The sequence below is a fragment of the Anopheles coluzzii genome, chromosome 3 (genome assembly GCF_943734685.1).
Source record: "Anopheles coluzzii chromosome 3, AcolN3, whole genome shotgun sequence".
Lineage (NCBI taxonomy): Eukaryota > Metazoa > Arthropoda > Insecta > Diptera > Culicidae > Anopheles > Anopheles coluzzii.
In genome coordinates this window covers 86,857,360-86,869,222 of record NC_064671.1, presented here as the reverse complement: position 1 = coordinate 86,869,222, position 11,863 = coordinate 86,857,360, and the positions used below count along the sequence as shown (strand labels likewise).

The following is an 11,863-nucleotide window of genomic DNA, read 5'->3' as shown; positions in this document are numbered from 1 at the left end:
CCCTTTAAGGGACCGACCGAGAATGTCCAACCGAAATTGTGATTGTATGCAGCGAAGCAACAACGGCAATAGAAAACGGCGATAAAATCTAAACAATTACATTAAAAAAAAAGAAAACAAACAAATTATACAACTCTTACCAACCCCCCACCGGGCACATCCCGTTTTTTTGTTTGCGAGGGCCGTGAGTAGGGGATTCGGGGTTCAGATTTTGATGAAAAAACGTAATCGAATGCACGAATGCATGCGACGGGTTTTCCCCTTTTTTACTGTTCCTTCTTGTTGAGCGAACTGTAGCTTGGCGGTGGTTCCTGAAACGAGCGATATGGAAAAATGCGAATCCATTAATTAGCGGCTGCGACTCCGGGGGGGGGGGGGGGGGGGGGGGGTTTCATGCCGTTGCGAAACTCACGTAATATGCCGGCGGTGGAACGTAAGCCGTCTGGGGTCTGTTGGGATCGTAGTACGCGCTTTGGGCCGCTTCGGCTTCCTTCGAGTCTGTGGAAAATTGTGGAAAAAAGAAGCATTTGAGAGGTAAGAAAAATGTGCATTAAAAGCTAAAATAGAGGAGTATTGCAGCTTCAGGTTTCGTTAAATCGAGCTATTAATTAATTGGATTAGACAATCGAACCTGTAGAACAGTATGGAAGAAATTAGGGAAATTTAATATTGTACATAGTCCATGCAATCCAATTAATGTGAGTGAGGAGTTCTTTCTCAGGACGACAATTCGATAAAGATCGATTACAAATCCTTTTAAAAAATTAAATCTACCCAATTTCGATCAATTCCTATCTAAATCGAAAATGTAATTTCCAAATGGGAAAAATATTGCATTTCCTATTGGAATGCAAACGTGTTCTGAATCAGAATATACTACCGACATGGCGTAAGGATCAATGAAGCTATTCTACGTTCCTCAGCGGTTCCAACGTTCCAAGCATAGGAGATGCTTCAAGGACAGGGTAGATCATCCGTTGAATCCAGGAAATAGTATAGCGGTCGATGACAATATGTATCAGACAGTTTCATCATCAGTGGGACAGTTTCAGTCCAGTACAACGTTTTGCTTGAAATTCAGTGAAAGTGTGTTCAAGCTGTTATCACTTCTCTTGAAATGGTTCCCTTAATGTACGTAAGACCAATCTGTGGTTTACGATAAAAACTGCGGTTCTCACAAGCAGTTCATGTTCATATGATGTCAGTATTTTGAAGCATTCAAGCAGTTTATCGCAGTTATTTCTTAACGATAGCACGCAAATCATATGTTCCGCGACAAAAGCTGCAAATGCTGCCACAATCATCAAAAATTCCCCAAATTGACTGAGAGCACTCAAAGGCTCTGACTTATTTGTTAACTCTCTTTACTTAATAACCAGTTTGTTAAGCTAGTGGGAAAAACTGATTAACATAACTGTTCGCTTAAAAAGGGGATCTTTGCCAGTAACGGACCGGATTTGATAATTCCATGGACCTTGCGAGACATTTTTCTGATAGAAAACATTAATTTCCTACTAATACCGTTTTCCTAATAGGTTTTCCAAGTCACTTTCCAATGTGCACGTCGTCATTCACCCCCTTCAAGATGTTTTTCAACAGCTGTCAAATGGTAAATTTGCATCACATTAAAATTTCAATTCTTCCACATCATTTTCAACACATCACAAAGCACTGTTAAACTCAATCCAGCTTGAGACGTGTTGAAAATCATGCGAAAGAACTGAAACATTATTGTGATGCAATTACAACATTAGACAGCTGTCGAAAAACCATCTCGCAGGCAATGTAAAATGTGTTTGTTGACATTAGAAATTGACTCGGAAAAAACTTAAAGCATTTCCTTACATGGCACTTTCCTTCATCCCTTGATTAAACAATGGGAGGTACAATCTTTGTTGAAATGTTTCCAACCGTCGACATGAAAAACTTATTCCAAACAAGCACAAAATGGTTCACACTTGTCAAGCAAACCAGAATCTCGTAAATCCAGGAATTACAGCAGTGTATCCGTCACCACCACTCTTATCAGCATCAACTTCTGTTCACTTACTCGGTTGTGGAGGCGCAGTAAAGCCCATCGCACCACTGGACGGTCCCGGCTGCGGGTAGCCACCTTGCGCCACGTTCCCGTTCGGGTAGCCAGCGCCCGGTCCACCCACAAATCCGGCCTGCATCGGGTAGCCGGCACCGGACGCCGGCGGATGCGGATAGCCACCGGCAAACTGCTGCTGCTGCTGCTGTGGCGGATACGGGTAGCCGGCCGGTCCGGTCGGTCCGGCCGCTCCCGGCACAATGCCCGGGTACGGCGGCGGACTGTCGTGCATGTAGATCGTGTTCGGCTGCGGCTGCTCGGGAAAGACGGCCGCACCCGGCACCCAGCCGTAGTTGTACGGGTTCGGGGTGTAGGCGGGCGGTGGGGCCGCATACCACGCACCGCCCGGCGGCGTGTACGGCGGTGGCGGAGCGTTGCCCGCGTTGCGCTGGGCGATCGAGGCCGCCCGCAACATCGCCTGCCCGAAGTCGATCGCACCGCCGTGCTTGAAGACGATCTTAAACTTCGCCTCGCCCTCCCAGTTGCCGTTCTGCTGGGCCTGCACCTTGCCCTTGATGTAGTTCGCGCCGAAGACGGGCTGCTCCACCTCCACCTCGCGCATCGACACGAACGGCATGCTGAAGGAGCGCAGCGCGTCCGTCTCGCTCTTGCCGTTGTAGATGACGCGGTGCGTGGTGAGGTAGACGCGGCCCTGCTTGCTACCCTTCATCGCACCGTTGCTGTGGCCCGAGAACTCAATCGTCACATGATCGCTGAAGATGAGTATTCTGTAAAAGGGAGAAGAAGCGATAGGGAAAACAATCACAATGGAAGAATGGTGATGGATGGAAATGTCCGGAAAATTCTCGTATCTGTCACTGGTGCTTACGTTACCAGACCGTTTTAGGGTAATGACGCATGTGTGTGTGTGTTGTGTTTACATTTGGGTAGAAAAAGTAAGACAACGAAACAACATGGCCAACTTACCCTTCGCCAGCGTGTATCAGTACGCCATTGTTGGCGTGTGCGGTGTTTAGCGACATTTTCTAGACCGCTTTTCCCTCCCGCTCGAAACAATAGATCACACGAGGATTGCCCAACGTTGTAGCCTCACCAACTACAGCCACAAAGCCACACAGCCAAACTCGGCTGCTAATTTTCACGCTTATCGCCCCGCGATTGGTGGTCCAGCTCGACTGATGAGTCACGCTCGTCGCAGCAAATAACTACGACCTTTTATTCTTGCACAAATGACGACGATGATGATGATGATTAGTCGGGGTTTGTTTGTTTTGTGTGTTGCACCGCTTTTTTTTGCACTTGCTTCGCTGGTTATCTTCTCAATCGTTTCGTTGCACGTGTCGCACGAGCAGACCCTTCTTGTTTTGCTACAACAATCGGCACGAAATTTGTGGTAACTTTAGCACTAAACAACAATTTCAAGCTCCCTGCGCACTTTCTACAGCCGAGCGGAATGTAGGGCCGAAGATGAATCAACCCAAAATAAACGACAAAAACACGTCAGTTGCACAGTGGGCTGTTACTGCGGTGTTTCCCAATGACAGCGTGCAAAAATCTTTTTTTTTTATTTTGAAAAATAACAAATCTAGGAATTTTTACAACACAACTTGATAACATTTTAGTTTTTTTTTCTTCAAAATTTTCATAAGGAAGCAGGAAAGCGAATTTTTCTGAATTGTTGCGCGTTGCAATTTTTTTTTAAATTTCTATCACGGTGTGCAGAGCCGCTGACAGAACTGTCAAACACGGGCGGCTATTTGAGCGACTCCGGAAAAGCGGCTGGAATCAGGGCAGATTCTAACGGCTCAGCAGAAAACTGCTTTGGTTGCCGAATTTTATCCCTTTAAATTCCGATGAACTGGAGCTGGTTTTCCCCGCAAACGCTTGCACTGGACAGTGCTGGCTACATCGCTACAAAACGTAGAAATTCAGAAAGTATTGTATAAAAAAATATTAAAAATGCAAGCAAAAACAATGTGATCTTTTATAAACTTTATCTTTCCTATGGCAAGAGCTAGATGCAAATTAATGAAAAATCAAACAATATTAATCAAACAATATATCAAACAATATAACAAAAATGGTCTAAACTGTTCGCTAACAAAAAATAGTATTTCTATTATTATAATTAATAACGTTTAAATGCATTTAAAAACAAATACGGCACATCACAGATAATATTCCTGGTTTTTATTAGATAATTATTTTGCTAAATTCCTCCATAGCATGCCACGGCGAAAAGTCGATGGAGCAGCATGGTCATTTTCAAAATTATTTGACAGTCCAGCACATTCCAGCAACACCGCACGAGCGAGACAACGGGCAAAGGCGACAGTCGTACTATAGAGAAAGAGAGAAAGAGACACAAACCGATAGCAAGTGGGAAAAGCCGAGCCACTGCGTTCATATGCGCAGGACGCATTTGGCGAGCTGCCGTCGGTGCGTGTGCGTGCGGGCCACGAAAAAAAAAACAGAAACATAAATATATCCATCTTGTCATAGCTGTACGTTCCCTGCACCCCGTAAGGTGGCCCGGTAGCGGTCTGGACGACTCCTCGGGACCTGTGTGTGTTTTATCCGTGTTTTCCGAGCAAAAGCAAAAACGTTTTCCCGACCCGCGTAGGAAAGTGAGCAAATGGCTTTACACTCTTCGCAGTGCTGTTTAGGCTGAGTGTGGCAGATTTAGGTTGTGGAACACCAGGGCAAACTTACTCCCCCTCCCCCGCCAAAATGGCCTCCGGAAAGTGTGACCGGATAGCCGTGCCGCCCAGCGCACGGTGTAACGGTGCTGCCCCCTCACATCCGTCCCACTTCCGGCTGCTGCCGACGGCCAGTGCGGTGGAAAATCTGTTCCAATCGCGTGCCAACCAGTGATTCCGGCACGCAAAGTGGAGGAAGCAAAAAAGCGAGCAGCATACCATGCTATCGATTGTGTGCCGTCTGTGACCTTTGCGGAGGCTGAAAAGTGCGTACGGGGATAAACAATTTCACCTGTTCTTCTTCTTCTGCTTCCTCTGTGCGCGCTCTCTCTTTCTCTTTGCTGTGTGCACGAGTGTGTGTGTGTGTGTGTTTTTGCACTAGTTTCAGACAGTAGGCGACGCTAAACGGCCGCGTCGTGCGCGACGCTGTCAAGGGAACATCAAGGATGAGCAGCGTGAAAAATCGAAACGATCGAAACGCGTTTCACAGTTTGTGCGAGTACGGCCGTGTAGTGTGCACAGGGAAGCGGCATCAACCCCTGCCCGACGGGGTCACCAGCTGCCCCGGGAACGCCTCCGAGTAGTTTAGTAGCCCAGCTCGCATTGGTCATCCTCTCCCCATTGTATAGGTGTTTGTGTGCGCGTGTGTGTGAGTGTGAAGGTACAAATCACGCTCGGTAGAAGGGAGGGAGGAAGGGGTCCCACTTTCTCTTGCCCACGCGTGGGACGGGAAGCTTCATCGCCCTCAAACGGTTTGCGTCGAAAGAAGGTCACACCTGGGCACCGCGCAGGATGATGGAAGCAACGGAAACGGGTAGCAGCAACGGCAGGGGAGGCGGCGGAGGCGGTGATAGTAATGGGGGCGGGCATACCTCCTCCTACGAGCCGCTGGAAGGGCGTCGTACCTTCGACACCGCCGACAGTCCCGAGCTGGACGGTGGTGGGCCGCCCAAGGATCGGCGCCGTCTCGTCTTCTTCGCCCTCATGACGGCCGGTGTCGGGTTCGTCCTTCCCTATAACAGGTGCGTACAAGTATGTGTGTGTGTGATAGAGAGAGAACGAGAACGTGTTTGTCTGTATGTGTGTGTGAGTGTTTTGGTAGCAAGGATACAACTGGATTTAATCCTTCGGTACATCTGCACTCGCTAACGGCGTTACGGCATCGTCACCGTTCTGCTTCCCCGGAGTGCCTCTAGTATGCGTGTACTTGAAGTTTTCCACATCCACCTATGCATCCGCTCATCACAACCCCTCCATTTTTTTTCTAGCTTTATAATCGCGGCCGACTACTGGCAGTCACGGTTCCCGGGCCAGTCCGTTGCGCTCGACATGTCGATGACTTACATCATCGTCGCACTGGCGACGGTACTGCTGAACAACGTGTTTCTCACGCTGGCACCCTTCCGGGTGCGGGTAGCGTTCGGTAGGTTTTGCCCATGCTCCCTACACGGTAACACCACGTAACTAACGCTCGCATTGTTCGCACCCTTCGACGCAACAGGCTACGCCGTTTCCTTCACGACGCTCGTGTTTGTGGCCCTGTGCGAGGTGGCCTGGCACATGTTCACCGCCAAAACGGCCTACTCGGTCAACCTGGCGGCGGTATCGCTCGTTGCCATGGGCTGCACGATCCAGCAGTCCAGCTTCTATGGGTTCGCGAGCATGCTGCCGAAGCAGTACACGCAGGCGGTAATGGCCGGAGAGAGTAAGTATGCACCAATTGGTAGGTATAATTGATAGAAATATCGAAGAGATGTGTGGGGAATATCTGAGAACCACTGATGGAATGTCCGGCGGGACTCACCAAGGTACTCCTCCTTTGAATATATTTCTGGGAAACATCTGAATATCCCGTAGACGTAGACTTGGTTGGAATAACAAAGATGTTCCTCTGAATTTCGAAATATCTGAATATCTCTCAAGGAATATGTTGCAAGAATATCGAAGGTACTCCTTTGAATATACGTCTGAGGAATATCATAATACCCCCGGGTCGGAACAGGAAACGAAAATAGGATGGAATAATGGGATAAAGATACTTGGAATATATCTGAATATCTTTGGAAGAATTTGTGCAAAACCTCTGGAATACAGACGTATCTATTCTGAAGCTATGTTTTCACAATCTCAGCACCTCTGGAGAACTATCTGGCAGGACTAACGAAGATATTTCTCTGAAGATATTTTCTAGTCATATCGTCCTACGCGGACATGCGCGAACTATGCAGGCATTCCGTAATATGCAGCCAGATAGTTTATCCATCCTACTGGAGGATGGTCCATTCTAGACTTGAACCCTCGATGGACATATCTGGCAGGAATTCCGTAGTACTCTCGAATGATTGAATACTACTGGAGAAATATCTTCCAGAAATGAACTCTCCCCTCAAGATTTTAGCAGCGAATATCTGAGTACCTCTGGAGAGATATCTTACCAGAACATCATAGCATTCTTTCTTATTTTTCTTTCCCTCGTTTGCAGGTTTGGCCGGATTCTTAGTATCTTCCAACCGTGTCGTCACGAAGCTGCTGATCAAGAGTGACCGCGCCTCGACGGCCATCTTCTTTCTAACCTCGACCGTGTACATTGCGTTCAGCTACGTGCTGCACTCAATCACGACCCACTCGCCGTTCGTGCGGTACTACATGAAGGCCTGTGCCAAAATTGTCCTCCGCCCGGACGACGATCACACGCTGGTAGGTGATGTATGAGTGTCGCGCAATCTTGGATCTACAAAATTATTCACTATTTTGTATCTTTTTATTTTATTAGAGTGAAACCCTTGATGGAGACATATCGAGTACGCGGTACGGTGTCCTAACGCTAGACTCCAGCCCACCCGTACACATGCCGCCGGGATCAACGGCGCTAAGCTTTAGGTAAGGTCCTCTAAGCTTCTTCAACATTGTTTGGGATATTTCCTATAATAATTCATGAGTTTCACATAATGCAGATTAAATACCTTATAATTGAGGAATCTCACAATATCACGAAACTTCAAAGATTCTTCAGTCTTCAAAACTTGAATCTTCAAAGTTTCGTAATTTTCCTACAACACATCATACAAGCATCAAAGATTAATGAAATATACTTGATATTTCAAAAATATATGAATCCGAAGATTCTATTCCAACTTCAATGTATCCTTCTGCTGAAAAGATTCATAAAGCAGAACATTTCTCCTAATAGAAACTGAGACATATCCAATAATGAGCGCCATTTCTCATTCACTCCTTCCAGCAACCCGGTGTACGACCTGTCCAATCCTACCGCCGGCGAAACAGTGCTAGAAACCAACATGACAAACCTGACGTCTTCGGCCGGCGGAACCACGACCACAACCCGCTCGATAACAGCAACGGCCGCCCCGAACGCGGACGTACCGAACGTCGCGTTCAAGGTGGAGCACGTGATGACGCCGGACATCTGCAGCTCGGGCCGGCTGGGCAGCTTTCGCAGCGGGCTCGAATCGCGGTGGAAGGTGGCCCGCGCCATCTACCCCTACATGGCCTGCATTGCGATGGCCTACTGCGTGACGCTTTCGCTCTATCCCGGCATCGAGTCGGAGATCATATCGTGCAACCTCGGCACCTGGATGCCGGTGCTGCTGATGTTCACCTTCAACGCGTCCGACGTGGTCGGGAAGCTGCTGGCTGCCGTACCGTACGGTTGGTCCCGCCGCCAGCTCATCCTGATGTCGGGCCTGCGCGCCCTGCTCGTGCCGCTCATCCTGCTGTGCTGCTCGCCGCGCGAACAGCCCGTCATTGCGGGCGAGGCGGCCGCATTCATCTTCACGGCGGCGCTCGGCATCACGAACGGGCTGGCCGGCAGCCTGCCGATGATGCTCGCCCCGGACAAGGTGTCGGCGACGCTGCGCGAAGTGACCGGCAACATGATGACGCTCTCGTACAACATTGGCCTGACGGCCGGTTCGCTCGTGGGGTACGTGTTCGATGCGATGCTCGGGCCGCAGCTACCGAACCCCTGCCCGCAGTACCCGTTCGTGCCACCGAAGCCGAACCAACCGCCGACGGGCGGGATGGGCATCAACGGGAGCCACCCGGTGGCGGGCAGCGGGGGTATCAGTAGCGCCAGCACCAGCACGACCGTTGCGACCACGCTGCTCACCACGCTTACGGTGGCGATTCTGCGCAGTACGGCTGCGCCGGAAGCGACGCCGACGCCAGGCGGCATCACGCCGTTGACTACGCCGACCACCAGCTTCACCACACTGAGGAGTGGGATGGAAGGGATTGGTACGATGGCACCAACCGGCGCCCCTTCCCCACCATTGGATGGTGCGCAACAGTTGGCAACGGTGGCGGCAACGCTGCTCTACAACGCTACCAGCTCGCTACTCGATACCGGCTCATCGCAGGATTAAAGCGCGAACTCTGTGACATCTTGCCCCATCCCTCCAGACACACAGCAGTAGAATAGCGCAGTGCGACAACGTGGCGTTTAGAAATCTCTCCTCCCGAATGCTCTATTTCACAGTTTCACCCTTCCACAGTCGATCGACGCTTCTTAACTCTAGCCTGATTGGACTGACTGAGCATCGGCTCATCGTTTTTTGGTGGATAGCAGTATTGCCCTAACCTTTGCTAAAGGAGTGCAGCTGTACAGTGTGAGTGGGGGAAAACCAATATCTCTAAGAGCGGGCTGCGTAAGGGCGTGCATCATTGGGTCGTTCTAGAAGGGGGACGCTTACATACAGAATCTCGTTCGTTATCATTTTCCTTCTTTGTCATGATGAGATGTGTGTGATTGGGTTATAGTGGGAAAGGTTGGGATGTACGCAAGGGTAGGCTCGCTCGCTAATAATCACAAGCCGATATACTGGGGGGAAACGTGACTAGAAACCAAAGAGAGAAAAGAGACACAATGTACTTAAACTATACCGGCTACCGGAGCGATGTATAAATTTGGAAAGGTTTAGGGAGTAGGCAAACAAAAAACAAAAGCATATAAACATACAAACAACACTCACACACACACACACAGATACACTCAAAAACAGTGGCCGACATTCAGAGTAAACGCAAACGTTGTGACCGATAAAACACGATGTAAAATAAATGATACTAATTAATGTACTAGATAATTGGCCAGTTCGTAGCGTAATCCGGATCACTGGAATGGATCGAGTTGGTCTCTGCAATTGCCACTCTTTTAAAGTGACTCATCGTGCTGCCGGATGCAGAACAGGCTGGCCAGCTTTTGTTTGCGCGATTTGCGCTTCTTCCTGCGGCGCCGGCAGTCGTGACAAGCGGCACACTCCTCGGCCTGCTGCCCAGTCTCGAACCGGCCGCCTCCCGGCGGCGACCGCACGGACGGTGTGCGGCGGCGCAGCTCCGGCCGCCCGCCAGCCGCCGGCGAACCGGCCAGCGACGGTAGCAGCTGCTCGTAGTCGGGCGAAAAGTCCCCGTCCGGCTCACAGTCGCCGCTGGACAGGGCGGCGCCCGGTGCCGGATGGGACGAGGTGGGTGGGCTGGCGAGCAAAAACTCAAACAGCAAGTCGTCGGTGGGGCTCGTCTGGGTGGCGATGGTGCAGGTCGGTTGCCCCGGCGGCTGCACCTTGTACAGCGAGGACTGGCTGCCGTAGCACGAGCCGGCCGTGGTTTGCTGCTCGCGCAGCAGCTGCCGGCGCTGCTCGCGTGCCCGCTCCTGCTCCAGCAGGTGGTCGTTCTCGAGCCGCAGCGCACTGTTTTTGGACTGCAGCGCGGCCAGCTCGTTGAACACGCTCGTGCGGCAGAGGGTGAGCTGCTGCTCGAGGCTGCTCATGTGCAGGCGCAGCTCGCGCACGACCGAGCGCAACGTTTCCACGTCGTTCTCCTGCTCGATCGCTTCCTCCTCCTGAAAGAAAAGCAGACAAGCAGCGACACCAACATGAACACATCGGAGACGCTCCTCTAGCACTCCACTGCACGGCGCTCGAACGTACCTCGTCCTTCGAGTCGGCATCGTACGACGTTTCGGGCATGGATTTGTGGCGCACGAGCGTTTTCCGGTCCCGGCCGCTGGCCGGCGGCGGCTTCATCTCCTCGATCATCTGCTTCACCTTGCTCTGCACGTGCCCGTACTTGGACCGGTGGCGCTGGTAGTGCTGCTGCTGGAACGTTGTGCCAACGCTGGCCACACTCACGTTGCCGGTGCTGCCGCCACCGATGCCCTTGCCGAGCGGGGTGGCCGCTAGCTTCAGCCGCTGGTCCTTGCTCTGCAGCAAGCTCTCCATCGAGCGCGGTTGACGTATTTTGCGCGCCTTAAGCGTTAGCTTGTCCGTGTTGCGCTGCTCGCCGAGCAGCAGCAGTGCCGGTACGGGGCCTCCGACATCCGATGGACGGGATGGCAAGCGTTTGCTAAGGTCCCGGCTCGTGTCCCGATCGCTCGCCGAGCTGCTGCGGTTCTCGCCCTCGGTCGACAGTGACGAGTGGCCGCTGGAGGTGTTTGACGAGCCCGATATCACCATGCGCGACCCGTTGCGATCATCCACTGGTGGGGAAAGATCGGAAAGGGTACGTACTGGTATCACACTTTGAGCGAACGCGAAACGACTCTCGGCATGATCACTTACCGTTGTTTTTGTCGGAAATGATCCGCTTGGTCGCGGACGTCAGGTGGCGGTGATGTTCCGTAAAGCTTTCCGGCTGCTGGTGGCGCTTCGGCAGCTCCGGACTGATCGGTATCTCATCGTCCAGCTCGTCGAACTCGATCAGCAGGTTGGCGGGGAACGTTTCGTCACACAGATCGCGACTCATGGCTGGGCAAACCCGGTGGTAACCGGTGCTGGTAGGTACTTTTGTTTAGTGGTTCACCGGGGTAGCAAAATAGATAAACACTCACACACACCCACACAAACACATTCGTTGTTGACGCTAGTACAACACTTGTGAGCCGACGCATCTGCCCGACATCGCATAGTAAACTGTCAACGGTGATCAGTTCCCAGCAACGTACCGCAGCGATCGATGAACCAACACAGGTGCACGCAGGTGGAATTTTGTAACACAAAAGCACACAATTACAGACACTGGGCAGCCAAATCTCGTTCGATGACAGCTATTTAGCAGAGAGCGGTTGTGTCTTGTTGTTTGTGGTTGTTTTTTTTTT

General features: G+C 51.0%; 3 protein-coding genes across 3 annotated transcripts; 1 reads left to right on the top strand and 2 right to left on the bottom strand.

Annotated features, from left to right (window-relative positions):
* Positions 1-186: 186 nt before the first annotated feature.
* LOC120954677 (WW domain-binding protein 2) lies at positions 187-3,551 on the bottom strand. The gene is made up of 4 exons (XM_040374810.2): positions 3,020-3,551; positions 2,051-2,820; positions 413-498; positions 187-311 (listed from the first exon to the last, which is right to left on the bottom strand). Exons 1-4 carry the CDS (start codon positions 3,073-3,075, stop codon positions 267-269), a joined length of 957 nt encoding a protein of 318 aa, XP_040230744.2. The 5' UTR covers positions 3,076-3,551; the 3' UTR covers positions 187-266.
* Positions 3,552-4,369: 818 nt separating this feature from the next.
* On the top strand, positions 4,370-9,899 carry LOC120958300 (equilibrative nucleoside transporter 4). Its single transcript, XM_040380999.2, has 6 exons — positions 4,370-5,774; positions 6,021-6,175; positions 6,254-6,457; positions 7,235-7,449; positions 7,526-7,632; positions 7,994-9,899. Exons 1-6 carry the CDS (start codon positions 5,545-5,547, stop codon positions 9,135-9,137), a joined length of 2,055 nt encoding a protein of 684 aa, XP_040236933.2. The 5' UTR covers positions 4,370-5,544; the 3' UTR covers positions 9,138-9,899.
* LOC120958301 (uncharacterized) lies at positions 9,209-11,863 on the bottom strand. The gene is made up of 3 exons (XM_040381000.2): positions 11,328-11,863; positions 10,698-11,245; positions 9,209-10,609 (listed from the first exon to the last, which is right to left on the bottom strand). Exons 1-3 carry the CDS (start codon positions 11,509-11,511, stop codon positions 9,926-9,928), a joined length of 1,416 nt encoding a protein of 471 aa, XP_040236934.2. The 5' UTR covers positions 11,512-11,863; the 3' UTR covers positions 9,209-9,925.

Coding starts and splice junctions, on each gene's coding strand:
- LOC120954677 (XM_040374810.2), bottom strand. CDS start 3,075: ATGTCGCTAAACACCGCACACGCCAACAATGGCGTACTGATACACGCT. Junction 2,821..3,019: donor CTGATACACGCTGGCGAAGG/GTAAGTTGGCCA, acceptor TCCCTTTTACAG/AATACTCATCTTCAGCGATC. Junction 312..412: donor TTCCACCGCCGGCATATTAC/GTGAGTTTCGCA, acceptor CGCTCGTTTCAG/GAACCACCGCCAAGCTACAG.
- LOC120958301 (XM_040381000.2), bottom strand. CDS start 11,511: ATGAGTCGCGATCTGTGTGACGAAACGTTCCCCGCCAACCTGCTGATC. Junction 11,246..11,327: donor CATTTCCGACAAAAACAACG/GTAAGTGATCAT, acceptor TTTCCCCACCAG/TGGATGATCGCAACGGGTCG. Junction 10,610..10,697: donor ATGCCGACTCGAAGGACGAG/GTACGTTCGAGC, acceptor CTTTTCTTTCAG/GAGGAGGAAGCGATCGAGCA.
- LOC120958300 (XM_040380999.2), top strand. CDS start 5,545: ATGATGGAAGCAACGGAAACGGGTAGCAGCAACGGCAGGGGAGGCGGC. Junction 5,775..6,020: donor TTCGTCCTTCCCTATAACAG/GTGCGTACAAGT, acceptor TTTTTTTTCTAG/CTTTATAATCGCGGCCGACT. Junction 7,450..7,525: donor CGGACGACGATCACACGCTG/GTAGGTGATGTA, acceptor TTATTTTATTAG/AGTGAAACCCTTGATGGAGA.